Source organism: Pogona vitticeps, chromosome 1, assembly GCF_051106095.1.
Source record: "Pogona vitticeps strain Pit_001003342236 chromosome 1, PviZW2.1, whole genome shotgun sequence".
Classification (NCBI taxonomy): domain Eukaryota; kingdom Metazoa; phylum Chordata; class Lepidosauria; order Squamata; family Agamidae; genus Pogona; species Pogona vitticeps.
In genome coordinates this window covers 333,543,228-333,559,962 of record NC_135783.1, presented here as the reverse complement: position 1 = coordinate 333,559,962, position 16,735 = coordinate 333,543,228, and the positions used below count along the sequence as shown (strand labels likewise).

The 16,735-nt window shown below is 39.1% G+C and overlaps 1 protein-coding gene across 7 annotated transcripts in view; it reads left to right on the top strand.

The window, feature by feature from the left end:
- The window catches only part of DICER1 (dicer 1, ribonuclease III), an 82,871-nt gene that overhangs the window by 56,408 nt on the left and 9,728 nt on the right, over nt 1–16,735 (top strand). For all 7 annotated transcript variants that reach the window (XR_013540809.1, XM_072986618.2, XM_020811031.3 and 4 more), the window contains 6 exons: nt 4,004–4,157; nt 5,618–5,800; nt 6,736–6,841; nt 6,939–7,114; nt 9,932–10,694; nt 13,316–13,471. Coding sequence is in view for 6 of the 7 variants with exons in the window: in XM_072986618.2 (XP_072842719.2) it covers nt 4,004–4,157; nt 5,618–5,800; nt 6,736–6,841; nt 6,939–7,114; nt 9,932–10,694; nt 13,316–13,471 (1,538 nt within the window). In the remaining variant the exon portion in view is untranslated. The remainder of the gene's footprint in view (nt 1–4,003; nt 4,158–5,617; nt 5,801–6,735; nt 6,842–6,938; nt 7,115–9,931; nt 10,695–13,315; nt 13,472–16,735) is intronic.

Sequence of the window (16,735 nt, the reverse complement as noted above, 5' to 3'; positions counted from 1 at the left end):
ATCCCTGCCAGAAGATAAAAACATACTACCTCAAACCTTCCCAACAAGAAGGTCTCTCTGTTGCTAAACAATAGATGCTTTCCACCCGCCACACAGTAGACACTACAGTTAAGTCCATAGCCGGTTCAGTAGCCCTGTGCCGTTTTTCCTGACTCAGAATGGCTGGCTTAGCTGAAGATGCTCGAGCATGTATCGAAGACCTCCCTTCCGATGGAGCAGGTCTTTTTCATGCTGAAACTGATGATATACTAGAGAACGTACAAAAGAAACATTCAGCAGTCAGACATTGGGGAGTTTACCCTTCCTACTAGCAATGTCGTCAGCATTGAATGGAATCAATGGAAACAACCCTATAACTCGTACCAGAGGTTCCAACAAGACCCTCCGTGACAAACCTCTTAAAATCAATACTTCAAAAAACAGAGAGCCAAAACCCGGCAACAGCCTGCCACTAGGCGGAATGACCGGAAACCCATGTTTGATGTTCCTCTGACCAAGATCGCCACCCACCCCACAAATCCTGCCCTCTGGAAATACTTACCTGCATGGGACTCCATCACCACAGATTCCTGGGTACTCTCCATCATAAAAAAAACACTGCTACCACATCCACTTCCTTGAACTTCATCTGACAAGACATGTCGTTAATCCTCCATCACAACCCCTACAAGAAGAAATAACAAATTGACTTCTCAAGATGCCATATAAACCATCTGTCCAAACAATACTGGGTTTTTCTCTCGCTATTTCACCACCCCCAAGAAAGATAGGGGTCTTCGCCCTATTTTAGATTGAAGATTATTAAACAACTATATCGTCACCACAAAATTCCACATGGTTACTCTAGAATAAGTTCTTCCCTTCGAAAAAACGGCTGGTTCACCGTCATGGACCTAAGAGATGCTTACTTTCATATTGCAGTACATCCCGCACACAGAAAATTCCTTCATTTCCAACTTGAGTCACAAGCATACCAATTCAAAAATTCCCATTCGGCCTTGCAACAGCTCCGAGAGGTGCTGGTAGCTGCTACCTCAAACTTCAAAACATTCTAATCTTTGCATATATCGACGACTGGCTCCTTGTAGCATACTCCCGTTGCAAAGCTTGACGAGATACCCGTTTCACCCTCACCCTTCATGATCTAACTATCAATAAGCAAAAATCAAAATTAAAACTTACAAGGACTATACATTACATAGGCACACTCATAGACTCCACACGAGCCCGCATGTTCCTCCCTGCAGAAAAGAGACAAAATCTCTTCACCTTACTTCCCGACTTCACTCTACATGCCTTGATACCTGCCTTAATGGTGCAACGAGTTCTAGGCACCATGATGGCCTCTATGATGTCAGTTGTACAACATGTGCATCTCAAAATGAGAGCTCTCCAATACTGGTTTCTGGCCCTATTCGATCCACTAACAGACTCTCCCCACACTCTCCTAAGAGTCACTCCAGAATTGGCTTCTCAACTTCAGTGGTGGCATTCCCATACCAGTCTTTCTATCGGGCAACCATTCCAACAGCCTCACCCGCGAATACAAGTCATTACCGACACCAGTCACACCGACTGGGGAGCTCATTGCAAATCCCTCACAATCCATGCCAAATGGTCTTACAGAGAAAAACTGTTCCACATAAACAATTTGGAGCAACTGGCCGTCATAAAGGCCTGCAAGGCTTTTCAGAAACCTTCTTGTAGGAAAAATGGTACAGATTGCCACTGATAACACCACGGCAGTGTACTACATCCTAAAACAAGGCGGCACCCACTCCCCAGGTCTCCTCTATCTAGCGGTCAATCTCTGGCAGTGGTGTCTGCAGCATCACATCTGTCTCACAGCCTTACACATCGCTGGTCAAGACAACGACCTAGCAGACTCACTCAGCCATACAGATGCCCAAGCTCACGAGTGGGAATTAGCTCAATCAGTATTCTGCCAACTATGCTGGAAATGGGGCACACCGACTCTCTATCTCTTTGCCTCCCGAGTACATTGGAAATGCCAACTGTATTGCTCCCGAGCAGGAATAGGAAAACATTATCAGGGAGACACATTTGTTGGCTGTTGGCCCATGACTCTTACCTACGTTTTCCCACCATTTTTTCCCTCTCCTCCACAAAGTTGTCATCCGTCTACAGCGAGACAAAACCAATGCCATCATTATAGCCCCCTGGTGGCCGAGACAGACTTGGTTCCCAATTCTCCACAGTCTCTCATCAGACATCCAACATCTCCCCTGCCTGCCACACCTTCTCACACAGAACAACACCCAAGTCCTACACCCGGACTTACCTGTTCTGCACCTTAATGAACGTTCTTCATCATGCCAAAAAACCATCTACAAGGAAAGCCTACCTGTACAAATGGAAGAAATTTCAATCCTTTACCAAATCTTCCTCATCCTACATCAATCCATCACTTTCCACTTGTCTCCGCTTCCTCCTACATCTCAAATCCAAGGGCCTCTCCATCTCATGCTTGAAAGTCTACCTTTCATCAGTAATATCATTCCAGCCCCCAAATTCTAAAGCAGCAAACTTCTTCAAACATCCAACAACAAAACATTTTCTGAAAGGTCTCTCTCATATGTACCCAATACTCGACTTCCCTCTCCACAATGGTCACTAACTCTTGTTTTGAAACAGCTTATCAAAGCTCCTTTTGAGCCATTAATTACAACTGTGTTAAGACTCCTCACCTTTAAGATAACTTTTCTCGTAGCCATCTCCTCAGCTCGACAAGCTAGTGAATTGGCAGGTTTACGCTATGACTACCCTTATCTAATCCCCCCCCCCCCCGATAAGGTGAAGTTATTCATGGACATTTTCTTCCTCCCCAAAATTGTCTCTCAATTTCATCTTTTCAGCTGGTTGTCCTTTCTTCATTTTTTCTGTCACCTTCTTCAAACCAAGAAAAAAATACTCCATATGTTGGATGTCAGAAGAGCTCTTGCTTTTTATCTCCAATGTACCCAACCTTTTAGACAGTCATCTCATCTCTTCATAAGCCATTAGCTACCTACAAAAGGCAGTCAGGTGACTTCCCAATTTATCTCCAGATGGGTCGCCTCTACCATTCATTTGGCTTATCAACTTGCTTGACAACCAGCCCCTAGAGTGGTTCGCCCTCACTCCACCAAGGCAGTGGCAGTTTCTACAACCTTTCTCTGCAGCATACCTCTTCTGGACGTCTGCGCCTCTGCCACTTGGGCACAGCCATCCACGTTTATCTGTCATTATAGACTCGACCTCCAGCAGAAGTCTGATGCGGCATTTGGATGTGCTGGTCCAGCCTCTACCTTGGCGTGACACCCTGCTGTCACCCAGGGTGTGATTCACAGAGGTCATGAAGAAGAACGACAGGTTACCCACTTGTAATTGTAGTTCTTCGCGTGGACTAATGTGATTCACACATCCTGCCCGTCCTCCCCTCTGTCACACCATTGTTTGCTTACTGTTAAGCGGCGGTTGACACAACTGAAAGGGGACGCTTGGCACCAAGGTACTTATACGGGTGGGGAGGGGCATATTCTAATATGTTCATTGCTACTGCAGAAGGTCTAGAATCTTCCGATGAGGCTCTGCGCAGGTGCGAATCACCCAGGGTGTGAATCACAGAGAAGAACTACAATTACAGGTGGATAACCTGTGTCATTTCAATGCATTCCTATGGGAAATGGTGCTTCGACGTATGACCAATTTAAGTTACGACCATCTTCTGGAACGGATTAAATTTGTAAGTCGAGGCACCACTGTAATGTTTCTGTTTCTTTTGGACTTAAAGTTTTAGGAGATTTTTAAGCCCAAGTGGCTATGGTTTGAAAGCCATCCAGGATGCCTTTGAGTCATGTGACACTAAAATTATTGGGCAATAGATTTCCTGGTGGAATTTACTGTAGCAGAATATTTGGCGTTCAGTAATGATGTGTCCTTAACAACTATACAGAAAAGAGTTTTCAGTTTTCAAAATCTAATCATACCATCTCTTTTTAAGTTGATGGTGCCAGCACTTTGGACATTGATTTTAAATTTATGGAAGATATTGAAAAATCAGAGGCACGTACGGGCATTCCCAGTACACAGTATACAAAAGAGACACCCTTTATTTTCAAATTAGAAGATTACCAGGATGCAGTTATCATTCCAAGGTAAATATTTTGTGAGCTATCAATCTGTTTATAAGTGTGTGAAGCCAATATTTCTCAGTTGCTAACATGTCCAGGCAAATAAGAGTGTTAGATGATGCTCAAACATGGCTTAGTTAACTTCCTGGTTGCTTAAAAAGATTATGTATTAAAATAGAAAAGTTCTTCTAAAGCAAGATGATAAAGCTCTTCATGTTTCTATGAATTACTCAATAGGAGATTCGTATTACTTTCTCATAAGCCTTTGTAGCTCAGCATCTGAATGTCAGATAGAAAAGAGAACCCATTTGATGTGCTGTATGAGAAACTAGTTGTTTAAAATCTTCAATATTGACTGTACTAAAACTTTTGAAAGTACTGCTAGTCTATGTGAAGAAAATTAATGAAATGAGATAACGCTATGGAATATTCTGCCATTTTAAGCATAAATTGAAGGAAAAAACATGAGCTTTTTAAAAGATAATGATAATGGCCAGAACCCTGTCTAGCATAACTCCATGGATATGATTTTTGGCAGAGAATTGTCACAAGTTAAGTAATTAGCATGGGTATTTCCTATTACACCCAACAGAAAATGTCCACATAGAGTCTTCACTTGTGGTAATTCATCACTAAAAATTGTGTCAATGATGTTGCACTGGCAGAAATACACAATACAATTCTGGCCACTAGGAACTGAACAGGAATAGAAATAATGTTTTTATCTTATATTTACATCTCGTTTTATGTATGTATTTGGAAGCCACCTAGAGTGCCAGATAGGCGGGGGAGGGGAGAGGGAGAGAGAGAGAGAAAGATAAGCATATAAACATAAAAGTCAAGGAACCTTCCAAAGTATTTTGATACATGGAACTGTGTGCGTTATTTAAAAAACAAAACAAAACTGGAGACAATGTTCAAGATATACCTAGTGTAGCTCTTCATATCATGACTAATAACTGTGGCTGAAATTTTGTTGGTATAAGTTTACAAGGCAGAAACTGATGACATTTTGTACCAGAAAAGTTTAAAATAAATTAATTAAAAGCTTCTTATCTCCCCCTCCTTATTTTTAGGTTCCAAGGTCCTAGGGCTATATTTTTCCCTGGGCATGAATTTTGGAAGATTTTAACAGATGGTCTCAATACCAGTGATGGTGATTTGGTGGTTAAAGGCTCCTCCCCCCAATCCTGAGGCTTCCAAAACTTATCACAGAGCAAAAGGGAGCTCTGGGGGACCTCGGAAACTTAAAAGAAGAAATAGCAAACATTTAATTAAGTTAAATCAAACTTTTGGGCACCAACTGATGACATCATCAGCTTCTGCCTCATAAATTTGCACCATGAGGCTTTTATCATATAATTTTTTTTTATTGTTTTGATGATCAAGCTATTGCTTTCGGAAACTAATGGAATTATATTTTAGACCTGATTGTGGTAGTTGCACAAAATCTGACATTATGATTCATGTATGCTTCTGTCTAGGTATCGAAATTTTGATCAGCCTCATAGATTCTATGTTGCTGATGTCTACACAGATCTTACTCCATTGAGCAAATTTCCTTCCCCTGAATATGAAACTTTTGCTGAATATTATAAAACCAAGTATAATCTTGATCTGACGAATCTTAATCAGCCATTGCTGGATGTGGACCATACATCTTCAAGGTATGGTCAATAAAACTAGTACTGTATTTGTTTTGATAAATCTGTATAATTTACAAATATAATCTTCAGTTGTAGGAATTATTAAAAGTATTTAGATTAAAGTTTCCCAAGTGGAGTTGGTTTTAAACTGCTCATCTGATTTTATTGCATTTTTAGTGATTATAGGCACAATCACGTGATGCCTAGAAGCCATATATTCAGTGAGACATAGAATTTTTTGATTGCTAGCTTCAATGCAGAGTCTGCGATCATTCTTTGAGAGGGCACTCTTACTTTGCAAGCCTCCTGCTGAGGTTTCAGAAAGACCCACAACAAGTTCATCTTTCATGTCAAAAGGAGGACTTCTAAGAGAACAAAAGACATGTATACTATGGAGATACTATAGAACCATAAGATCCCAAATTGTTCTGTTTCTCTGACATAGTTCCAGTACAGAAAAGAAGCTAGTCGGGTCTTGGAGCTGGAATAACATGGTTTCCTGCCTTGCACTGTTGGCAAAAGGTAGTAGAGGGCAGCCATTTTTACTTTGGCCCTACTGATAAGAACTAGCAAGACATAGGACATTTCAGTTACTTCACTTCAGCGTCTTCACCCACCCTTCCTCAATTGCTCTGTACCAATCGCATTTTTGAGAAGCAATTATTAACTACGATTTTGCTTGGGTTTTTCTGAAAGAAAGAAAACTTCAAAGTGAATTTGAAGGCTTCTGTTTGGAGAAATGTTTGAGGAATGACAGCGAAAGCATAAATATTTTTGTAACACTTCTAGAACATTTTAGAGGAGTTCGCCATAGACTTAGTTCTTAATGTTGTCTTCAAAATCACATTTTCGTTCTCTTTTTGGTATTGTGGCTGTCCTCTAAGATGCAGTGAGAATTATTACATTGTATGTTTTAAAGAAAAAGCTATCCCATTTATTTTTATTGCTCTTTTTAGACTTAATCTTTTAACTCCTCGTCATTTAAACCAGAAGGGGAAAGCTCTTCCATTAAGCAGTGCAGAGAAGAGGAAGGCCAAGTGGGAAAGTCTGCAGAATAAGCAGGTGATAGTATATTTCCTATTTTTTGTGTGCTCAGTACCTCTGTATTATTGTTAAGACAATACTAGATATTAAAGGAGTTTTTTCCCCTTTATTGTAGATTCTCGTTCCAGAACTCTGTGCTATCCATCCTATTCCAGCATCACTCTGGAGAAAAGCAGTTTGTCTCCCTAGCATTCTTTATCGTCTTCACTGCCTTTTGACAGCTGAGGAACTCAGATCTCAAACAGCCATTGATGCTGGTGTAGGAGTTAAGTCACTTCCTACGGATTTCAGGTATTGAATTTGCTGTAGTATAGTTCTTTGGCCAGACTTGGAAGGAGCAGTTCTGCTAAAAATCTCTTCCTATCAGTGGAATAGGGGTGGAGGGTAATTCTTATGCTGCTACCCTGTGCAACCTAAAACCCACAATAGAAGGCACAGAAACCTTGTAGAGTTTGATTCTGGGTTACATGGAAGACTGAAGATGTGAGAAGGGTATGGCTATACAGTGGTGCCTCGCTTAGTGATGTTAATCAGTGCAGCAAAAATCGCCGCTAACTGAAAACATTGCTAAGCGATTTTTAAAAGCCCATAGGAATGCATTGAAACCCCTTCAATGCATTCCTATGGGCAAAAAACATACCTTTAAGCGAAAATCCTCCATATGACGGCCATTTTCGCTGCCCGGTATGCGAGGAATCTGTCCCAAAACACAGTGGGCGGCCATGTTTTTTACCCGGCGGCCATTTTGGCACCACCAATCAGCTGTTGGGAAAACATCGCTATGCGAAAATTGGTAAGTGAAACAGCTTACCGATCATCGCAAAGCGATATTTTCCCATCTAAATCATTGCAAAGCGATATTTTCCCATCTAAATCATCACAATGCGATCGCAAAAACCAAATCACTATGCAATTTCGTCCTTAACCGGGGCGCTCGTTAAGCGAGGCACCACTGTATTGTACTAGAAGGAATTATGGAACTCTGTCAATGATGTGTACTTTGATGCTAATCCAGTGGAGCATCTTCAGTATGGAAAAAATGTCACCTGTTCATGGGGGCTCTTTGTGTATCTCGCTTCTGCCATCTTTTTAATCTGAGTGAATGAAATGAGTTGTTGTGGTTGCACACCAATACAAGTTGATACAAGATAACCAGTGCTGCTCTAATCATGTACAATATAATAAAAATGTAAAAGAAAAGAAAAAGGCCAGCAGAATACTGGAAGTCAGAAAAAAAATTGGCAACTTCATCAGTAATACTGTATGGAGGGAATCATCCCTTGCACAGAACAGTTTCAAATAGTCAGAAGAATTTGTCGAAAAGTTCTTAATAGAACTCTATTTGCTTGTATGCCACTAAGGTCTTGCTTGGTCATGAAGTTAACTGTATAGAGTTAGGCAGCACATTGAAACAAGCTGGCGAAAGTTTTATCTGAATTTGAAAGCAGTTGATGTAATGAGATATAACAGTTGCATAATTTGAAGATTTACATACTTTTTTTTTTAAATTCTATTTATATCCCGCCTATCTAGTCGATTAAGACCACTCTTACTTGTCATGGGGAACAGATTTATTCGTTGTAGTGCTTACATGCTATTTAGCAGAAATCCTGTTGCCATAACTTATGCTGTGTAAGGCTGATGATGCCATCAGCAGTGGTGATTTTTTAAAAGAATTAACAATTTTCAGTGTCTCTTGTGAAGCATTTGAGGCTCCCATGAGATCCCTTTCATCATTGAGAGCCTGTGGAAGCTTCAGAATGGGAGGTAAAATTCTTTAATTTTTAAAAATCACCACTGCTGATATCCTCAGCCTTAATCAGTGTAAATTATGGCTGTAGGATTTCAGCATTTATCTGTTAATCTCTGTGTAAGAGAATCTGATCTCTTAATTGCCCAGGTCGTGAAAACAGAAATTCAGCCAAAGAATTTGCACCACTACCCCACTCACTAACTAGCAAAAGTAAATGATACTAGGAGCAATTGCAGAAAAAATGAAAATATAACAATGTTAACAATTTCAGGACATTTTCTCAAGCTTTCAGTATACAGTAACTGATCACATATCTAGATGTTCACAGAGAGTGATAGACCCAATTTTTTATGAAAAACTGTGCTGAACTCCCCATTAGAGAGCACAAAAATTTAGTTGAGACAAAAACTTAATCTTGTAATTTATTTTATTTTATTAGACTTCTACCCTGCCCATCTAGGCCAAAGGTCTACTCTGAATAATGGAAGCCTGATGAATAATGGAACGTATAACATAACCCTTTTCATTAAGAAAATCCTTGAGAATGGCCTGTGGATATAGCTGACTCCATTGCTTATTTTTGTTATTGAGATCAAGAGCTAATGTTCTGAATTTGTATTTCTAAATTTCTTACAAGGTCACTTGCTATATGCCATTACGTTTTATTTTACTATGTATGTTTCTTATCATCCTTTGTGAAAAGTGAAACATTAGACTTGTTATAATTAATAATCAGCTGTTTTTAGCATAGCAAGCAACCAGAGTAACTATGCTGTGCAAGAACTGAAACTAAATTCAAGTGTTATGTTCTCTTAGCTTATGCATACAGTATAAGCATACCTACTGTATAGTTTGTTCCACTAGCAGTAGCCAAGGTATTTACAAATTGTGTTAACAACTACTTTTGTTCCATATGTAGTTCTTGGCTCCAATTCACTTTGTAGTTGTTCATCAAAGCAAATTTATGTCTTCAATAAACCATACATAATATTCAAGCTTTATGGTCACGTTAATAGTAGGCTTTTGATCTTTTAACTCTGGTACCAAAGCCTTCATTTGTATTTTATTTATTTATATTTATTCATCATATTTATATGCAGCCTTTCTCCCCATAGGTGCCCAAGACAGTTCGCAACAACTAAAACTATAAAACAATAAATAGTCCTAAAAATAAGTATAAACAAGTTTTGAAATTTGTAAAAAGAAGCTGATTTGTAATTTGTGTTTTCAGTGCTTTGCAATCAGTTTTACAGGTGGGATGGAAAATCCCATCATTATGAGCTAATATCCTCTGTTACAGATGTTGTGAGTACATGGTTAATCAGATTTTTAAAACCAACTAATTCGTTTTGCAGATATCCTAATCTGGACTTTGGGTGGAAAAAATCTATTGACAGCAAATCCTTCATCTCTGGTCCTAGCTCCTCTCTCACAGAGAATGAAAATTATATTAAGCACAGCGCAATTGTAGTCCCTGAAAATGCTGCACACCAAGGTGCTAATAAAACCTCTTCTGCAGATAAACATGACCAAATGTCTGTGAACTACAGAACATTAATTGAGTCACATAGTAAACTCCAAAATGATGTCTCACTAGAACTGGCAACAGTGAACGGTGTTTCTTACAATAAAAACCTTGTCAACGGCAATTGTGACTTAGCTAAGCAAGCCTTTTGCCAAGAAAATCAGCTAAATCACTGCAAGCAGGAAATACCTGTACAACCACCTACCTCTTCTAGTCAGAATTTATACAACAGTGAGAACCAGCTCAAGCCCAGCAATGAATGTACTCTGAGTAATAAATATCTTGATGGAAATGCTAACAAATCTACCTCAGATGGATCTCCCAAAATGGCAATGAACACCAATGCTTCAGATGGTTCAGAAAGAATGGATTTTGTAATAAGTTCTTCTAATGGGTATTGCTCAAAAATGCTTGGCCCAAACCCTGGTCTCATTCTTCAGGCTTTGACTCTCTCAAATGCTAGCGATGGATTTAACCTGGAGCGGCTTGAAATGCTTGGTGATTCATTTTTAAAGCATGCTATCACTACATATTTGTTTTGCACTTATCCTGATGCTCATGAGGGACGTCTTTCATATATGAGAAGCAAAAAGGTGAGTATTCATTCCATGCTTTGTAGCTTTGTAATAACAGCGTGTGCACTTGTGGATAGTTTATGCACACATCAGCCACATTGTAATACACTGCTTTTTTTGGGGGGGGGGAATATGGGTTGTTAAATTTATTTGTTAACCTTCAGAGTACAGTAAGTGAAATCCTATAAGTAATGGCAGCACATTGCAGCTCATTAACATGTTGCCAGTTGCATGTCCAGTCACACGACTAACACTGTTGCATTCAATCCTTTAACGTTTTGAATTTTTAAGTTTAGAAAACATTTTTATGCCAGTAAAATGCCAGGAACAGTAAAAGATTTTGATATGACTGATAGACACCTTATTAATAGATAGATAGATAGATAGATAGATAGATAGATAGATAGATAGATAGATAGATAGATAGATAGATAGATAGATAGATAGATAGATAGATAGATAGATAGATAGATAGATAGATAGATAGATAGATTTACTACTTTGAAGTAAACGATTCTGGTTACTCCAGAATATAATCTCAATAGATTCTAGCTAGAATGTGTTTTGATGGCACAGGATCAGAGCTAGTATAAACAAAGTCATTAAGGATTTCTCCAGGGAAGTAGCTTGATTGCCATTCTAAAGGAGTGACTGGATGCAAGCTGCCTTAGATCGCTGAATTGAGAGAAAGGTGGGATATAATTGAAAGGACTTTAAATAATACCGGATGTTCTAGGATGGCCAGGAACATGTTAGATGTAATATCCCCGACACATTTTTATTTATGAAAAATATGAACCTTTGTGGAAGCCATTTCTGGCTAATTACATATGTATTTTTTGTTATTTAAAAATTAGCTTTGTTTAGCCTAATTCTTTACTCCACATGAGGTAAATCAACTTTTTAAATCTAGACAAGGAGTAAAGGGTTACAGCTATTCTAGCCTCCCAATCTCAATAATTCCCTATTCCGTGAATTATTTGCTCATTATGAAAAAACTACATGGACCAAGTAGACCCCTAATTTTTTTTTTGCCCCAGAGTTGTCTTGCAGATACTAAATGGAAGGTATTTTTCCTCAGATTTCTTTCTAGGAATCAGTATTTAATGTACAGTTGTGTTCAAAATTATTCAACCCCCAATGCTGTAAAGGGGTTTAGGGACTATAGTGTACATTTGGAATTGTATTCAGAATGAAATCCTACAAGGACGTTTTAAAGAACCAAATGCAACTAAAATAACATCAATTGTTTATGTAATACAGTAGTAAATGATTCTTTTGTGGTTTCTTCATTGCCACAATTATTCAACCCCTTAAAGACTACCACTCTGAAGAAGAGAGGTTCATTCAGGAGTTTTCGATCAGGTATTGAAAACACCTGTGGATGTCACTGAGCACCAATCAAGCATAATAAGCACCAATTAGGCAGCTTTAAAATGACTGTGATACTCAGCTCCTTCTAGACATTTACTGGTGTGGTTACAAACGTGAAGTCAAGAGAATGGTCCAGGAAGACAAGAGAAGAGGTGATTTGTCTTCACAGGAAGGGCAATGGCTATAAGAAGATTGCAAAGAAGTTAAACATACCAAGAGACACCATAGGAAGCATCATTCGCAAATTCAAGGCAAAGGGCACTGTTGAAATGCTACCTGGTCGTGGAAGAAAGAAGATGCTGACTTCGACTGCTGTGCGCTACCTAAAGCGTAGAGTAGTGAAAAGTCCCCGTGTGACTGCTGAGGAACTGAAAAAAGATTTGTCAGATGTGGGTATAGAAGTTTCAGCTCAGACAATAAGGCGCACACTGCGTAATGAAGGTCTCCATGCCAGAACCCCCAGGCGCACCCCCTTGCTGTCTCCCAAGAATAAGAAGAGTCGACTGCAGTATGCCAAAAGTCATGTGGGCAAACCACAAAAGTTGTGGGATAGTGTTCTGTGGACTGATGAAACAAAATGAGAACTGTTTGGGCCCATGGATCAACGCTATGTTTGGAGGAGGAAGAACAAGGCATATGACAAAAAGAACACCTTGCCTACTGTGAAGCATGGCGGAGGGTCAATAATGCTTTGGGGCTGTTTTGCTTCTGCAGGTACAGGGAAGCTTCAGCGTGTACAAGGTACCGATTGAGAACCTCTGGTGGGACTTAAAGAAAGCAGTTGCAGTGCGCAAGCCTAAGAATTTGACTGAACTGGAGGCTTTTGCCCATGAAGAATGGGCGAAGATACCCGTAGATCGCTGCAAGACACTTGTGTCAAGCTATGCTTCACGTTTAAAAGCTGTTATAACTGTAAAAGGATGTTGTACTAAGTTCTAAGATTGAGTGTCACTTGGGGGTTGAATAAAAACTAATAATGATGTGAGCACAGAAAAGACATTTGTGGTTATTTCATTATAAACTTAAGGTTATATTTCTCTGACCTACAAGTGCCTCTTTCATGTAAATGTAAGCAAGATGACTGAATGATCAAAATCAATGTCAAAATGGCCAAAACATTCAATTTCAGTGGGGGTTGAATAATTTTGAATACAACTGTAACTGTAATTATAGCTGTACTGTATATTTATAGTCAGATGCTATTTTATGTGTGTTCATCAAATCTTAGAATCTTCATAGATCTCGATAAATACTTTTTCTTTAAGGTCAGCAATTGTAATTTGTATCGTCTTGGAAAAAAGAAAGGGCTTCCTAGTCGCATGGTGGTATCTATTTTTGACCCACCTGTCAACTGGCTTCCTCCAGGTTACATAGTGAACCAAGACAAGAGTAATGCAGACAAATGGGAAAAAGATGAAATGGTAAGCTTTTGTTGAAATATGCTTAAAATTAAATGTCTCAATGGGTGAAAATGTCATTACAAGTGAAACAAGAGAATGGAGTCTGCTTCTTTTCATACTTTAACTGCATATTGTCTATTATATCTTTGTGTTTAGCTCCTCTTAACTATAGTGAATAAAAATAGGGAGGAAGGTGATGTTGGATGACTTTTGAAAGGTAATTTGTGGAGAATAGTTTAATACTAAAGTGGAAAGGGCAAAAAATATTTGGAGTGAAAACATGCTGCTAATTTTCCTTGGCCCACTGTTGTGAAAGCTCACATAGTCCCTCAAGAATACAAATGAAAATGAAAAATTAGGTGTCAGATCTACATCATATAATTTAGGATGCCCTTTTCACCCTGATGCTTGCACCTGACTTAGAAATCGGGAAATAATGTGCTTCCAGTTCTTTAGGCTTATCTAACAGAAAAAATGCTAGTGTCTGCATTGAAGGCACATAGTGTTCTTTTGTAAATTTTAGTGAATATCAAAGAGCTTCTTCTGACTTTGCAACCCTGCTATCCATTTATTTGTTGTGATATTCAGTGAATGGTGTTTCATATGTAGTCTTTTGATGCTGTGTGAACTAATATTCAGAACTTGCATGCTTGGAATCTTCTTGCATAACATGAAAAATTGGTCTAAGATTTATTGTACTTTGGTTAAGTTATCAGTCAAAATGGACATTGCAGTGAAGAAACCAGTAGAAAACTGAGACTCAGAAAGAGAGCTATGAGGGAACTGAAAGATCCTGAAGTGTGTGTCACTAGAAACCAAGGCCAAGATCGTTTCTGTGGTATTCCTCCTTACAGTGTACAGTGTAAAGTACAAAGGGATGCCCCAAAGTCTATAATTAGGAACTGGACCCTCTCTGTGGAACTCTCTTCCGTGGAGGTGAATCAGGCCCCAACACTCCTTGGTTTTAGAAAGCAAATTAAAACATGGCTTCTGTTCGTTATTTAATTGTTGCTGCTGTTCCTGCCATCCTGGGAATTATGTGGTTTTTTTTGTAGATATACAGTGGTGCCTCGCGGGACAATTAAACTGCAAGACAATTAGTTTTTGAAATTGCTGTTGTGCTTCGAAAGACGTTTTTTCCTATGGACCATTTTCTCAAGACAATGTTTGGGTCTATGCTTCGCAAGACAATTTTTTAAAGAGACGCTTTTTCACAAGATGATGTTTTTGACACTTGCGTCTGCGACTTGCAAGATGATTTTTTAACGGACACTTTTTCACAAGATGAATGTTTTTCTATGATATTTATAAAGTTTTTTATTTGACTTTCTTCTGCCTTTTATTGCCCATAGGAACGCATTAATTAGATCTCACTCCATTTCTATGGGAAAATGTGTTTCGCCAGACTTTTTTTCCCCGCAAGACGACAATTCCCCTCCATTGGAACGCATTAGATTTCAATGCATTCCTATGGGGAACTGCTTTTCACAAGACGATGTTTTCACAAGACGTTTTTCGTGGAACGAGTTAACACCGTCTTGCAAGGCACCTCTGTAGTTGGGTTTTGGGAAGGTTCTTTATCTGTTGTTTTAGTTTTATGTTTATACCTGTTTTAAGCCACCCAGAGTAGTGGCTTTTGTCTTTTTATATGGAATTGTAGATTTGGACTAATATTTGCCTTTCTTTGCTAGAAATTGTTGTTGCTTGGTGAAGCAATGTTTTGTAGCCTTTACACAGTATGATTATGATGATGATGACAGGGAATATGAGGGAATCTCTGTTTAGGAACTGCATAGTGGTGGGTTGTACTTAAAGCATTGGTGGGCAGAACTGCTGTTTTCTTTCTTTCTGCCAACCTCTTTTCAACTCCTACCTAGTGAGTGGCTGGAGAAGGGACAGATCACTCTTGCCAGAGGCTTGAACTAGATACTTGCAGAGGGCTTTTGAAAGTATCAACTAGAACAGGACTGAAGACAACTTCCAGCCCTTGTATTGCAGTGACTGCAAGGAGAACAAACCTATCAATTCTAAAGGAAATCAACCCCGAGTGCTCACTGGAAGGACAGATCCTGAAGCTGAGGCTCCATACTTTGGCCATCTCATGAGAAGAGAAGATTCCCTGGAAAATACCCTGATGTTAGGAAAGTGTGAAGGCAAGAGGAGAAAGGGACGACAGAGGATGAGATGGTTGGACAGTGTCATCGAAGCAACCAACATGAATTTGACCCAAGTCCGGGAGGCAGTGGAAGATAGGAGGGCCTGGCGTGCTCTGGTCCATGAGGTCATGAAGAGTCGGAAACGACTAAACAACAACAACGATAATAAAGAATATTGACTGGTAAAAGTAATTAATTGTCTGTTGCTGGAGTTGGTCATTAAAATTCTACATCTTTGTTAGTAATATACAACTGATAACAGCTTTGCCCTTGTTTAATCAAAAATCTTACTGTGCTTCTTTGTATTATAACTAATGTTCCTTCAGATAATGCCACAATTTTGATTATAAAGAACACAGCACATTTTATATTGCTCAGTCTTCTGAAATTCATTCTTTGACTGTAGAACCACCAGAGGGCATACCAAATGATTGCTGTAGCTTGTACTGTGGAATATTTACTGCAGAGTAAAATGTTCTGGTTATTGTGACCAAAAGCACCTTAACTGACCAGAATTTACTGTACATGGATAGGATGTACAATTGCACAGGTGGCCTTAGCTGAGTATAACTGTAGTTGTTCTCAGCACAGGAGTGGGGGAAGGAGGTGAAATACTGGGAACTCTGTGTATGTGTGTGTGTGTGTGTGTGAGAGAGAGATATGAACTGATAGGTTAGCATAGTATGTTGACTGTAGGTATTTCATTTCATCCAGTGGCCATCGCTACATTTTGTGGCAAAATATTCATGTCCCCCCCCCCCAAATTGCCATTCTCCAGAGAAATAATTTCTTTTAGTTGTTTCAAGCTTTTTGATGGTCAAATAATCCTGAATCCCCAACCAGTAGGAAGTGGTCAAGAACAACATTGAGTGCAAGAGCATTCGTCCCTCTGCCTCACACTCCCTAATACACAGAATTAATTGAAATGACTTGTTTTTTAATTGAAATTGTGTGTGCATTTTAATCTTTTTATATTCTGCATTTCGGTGAATGTGCACATTTGTATTTGTACTCTTTAATCCATTAGCATTGTGTTTGTTAAACTGGCACCTTGTTCATGTATATATTATATGTACTTAAATTTTAATTTGTTGGAAGTTGAGTGCAAAGTGGTCAGAACAACAATAAA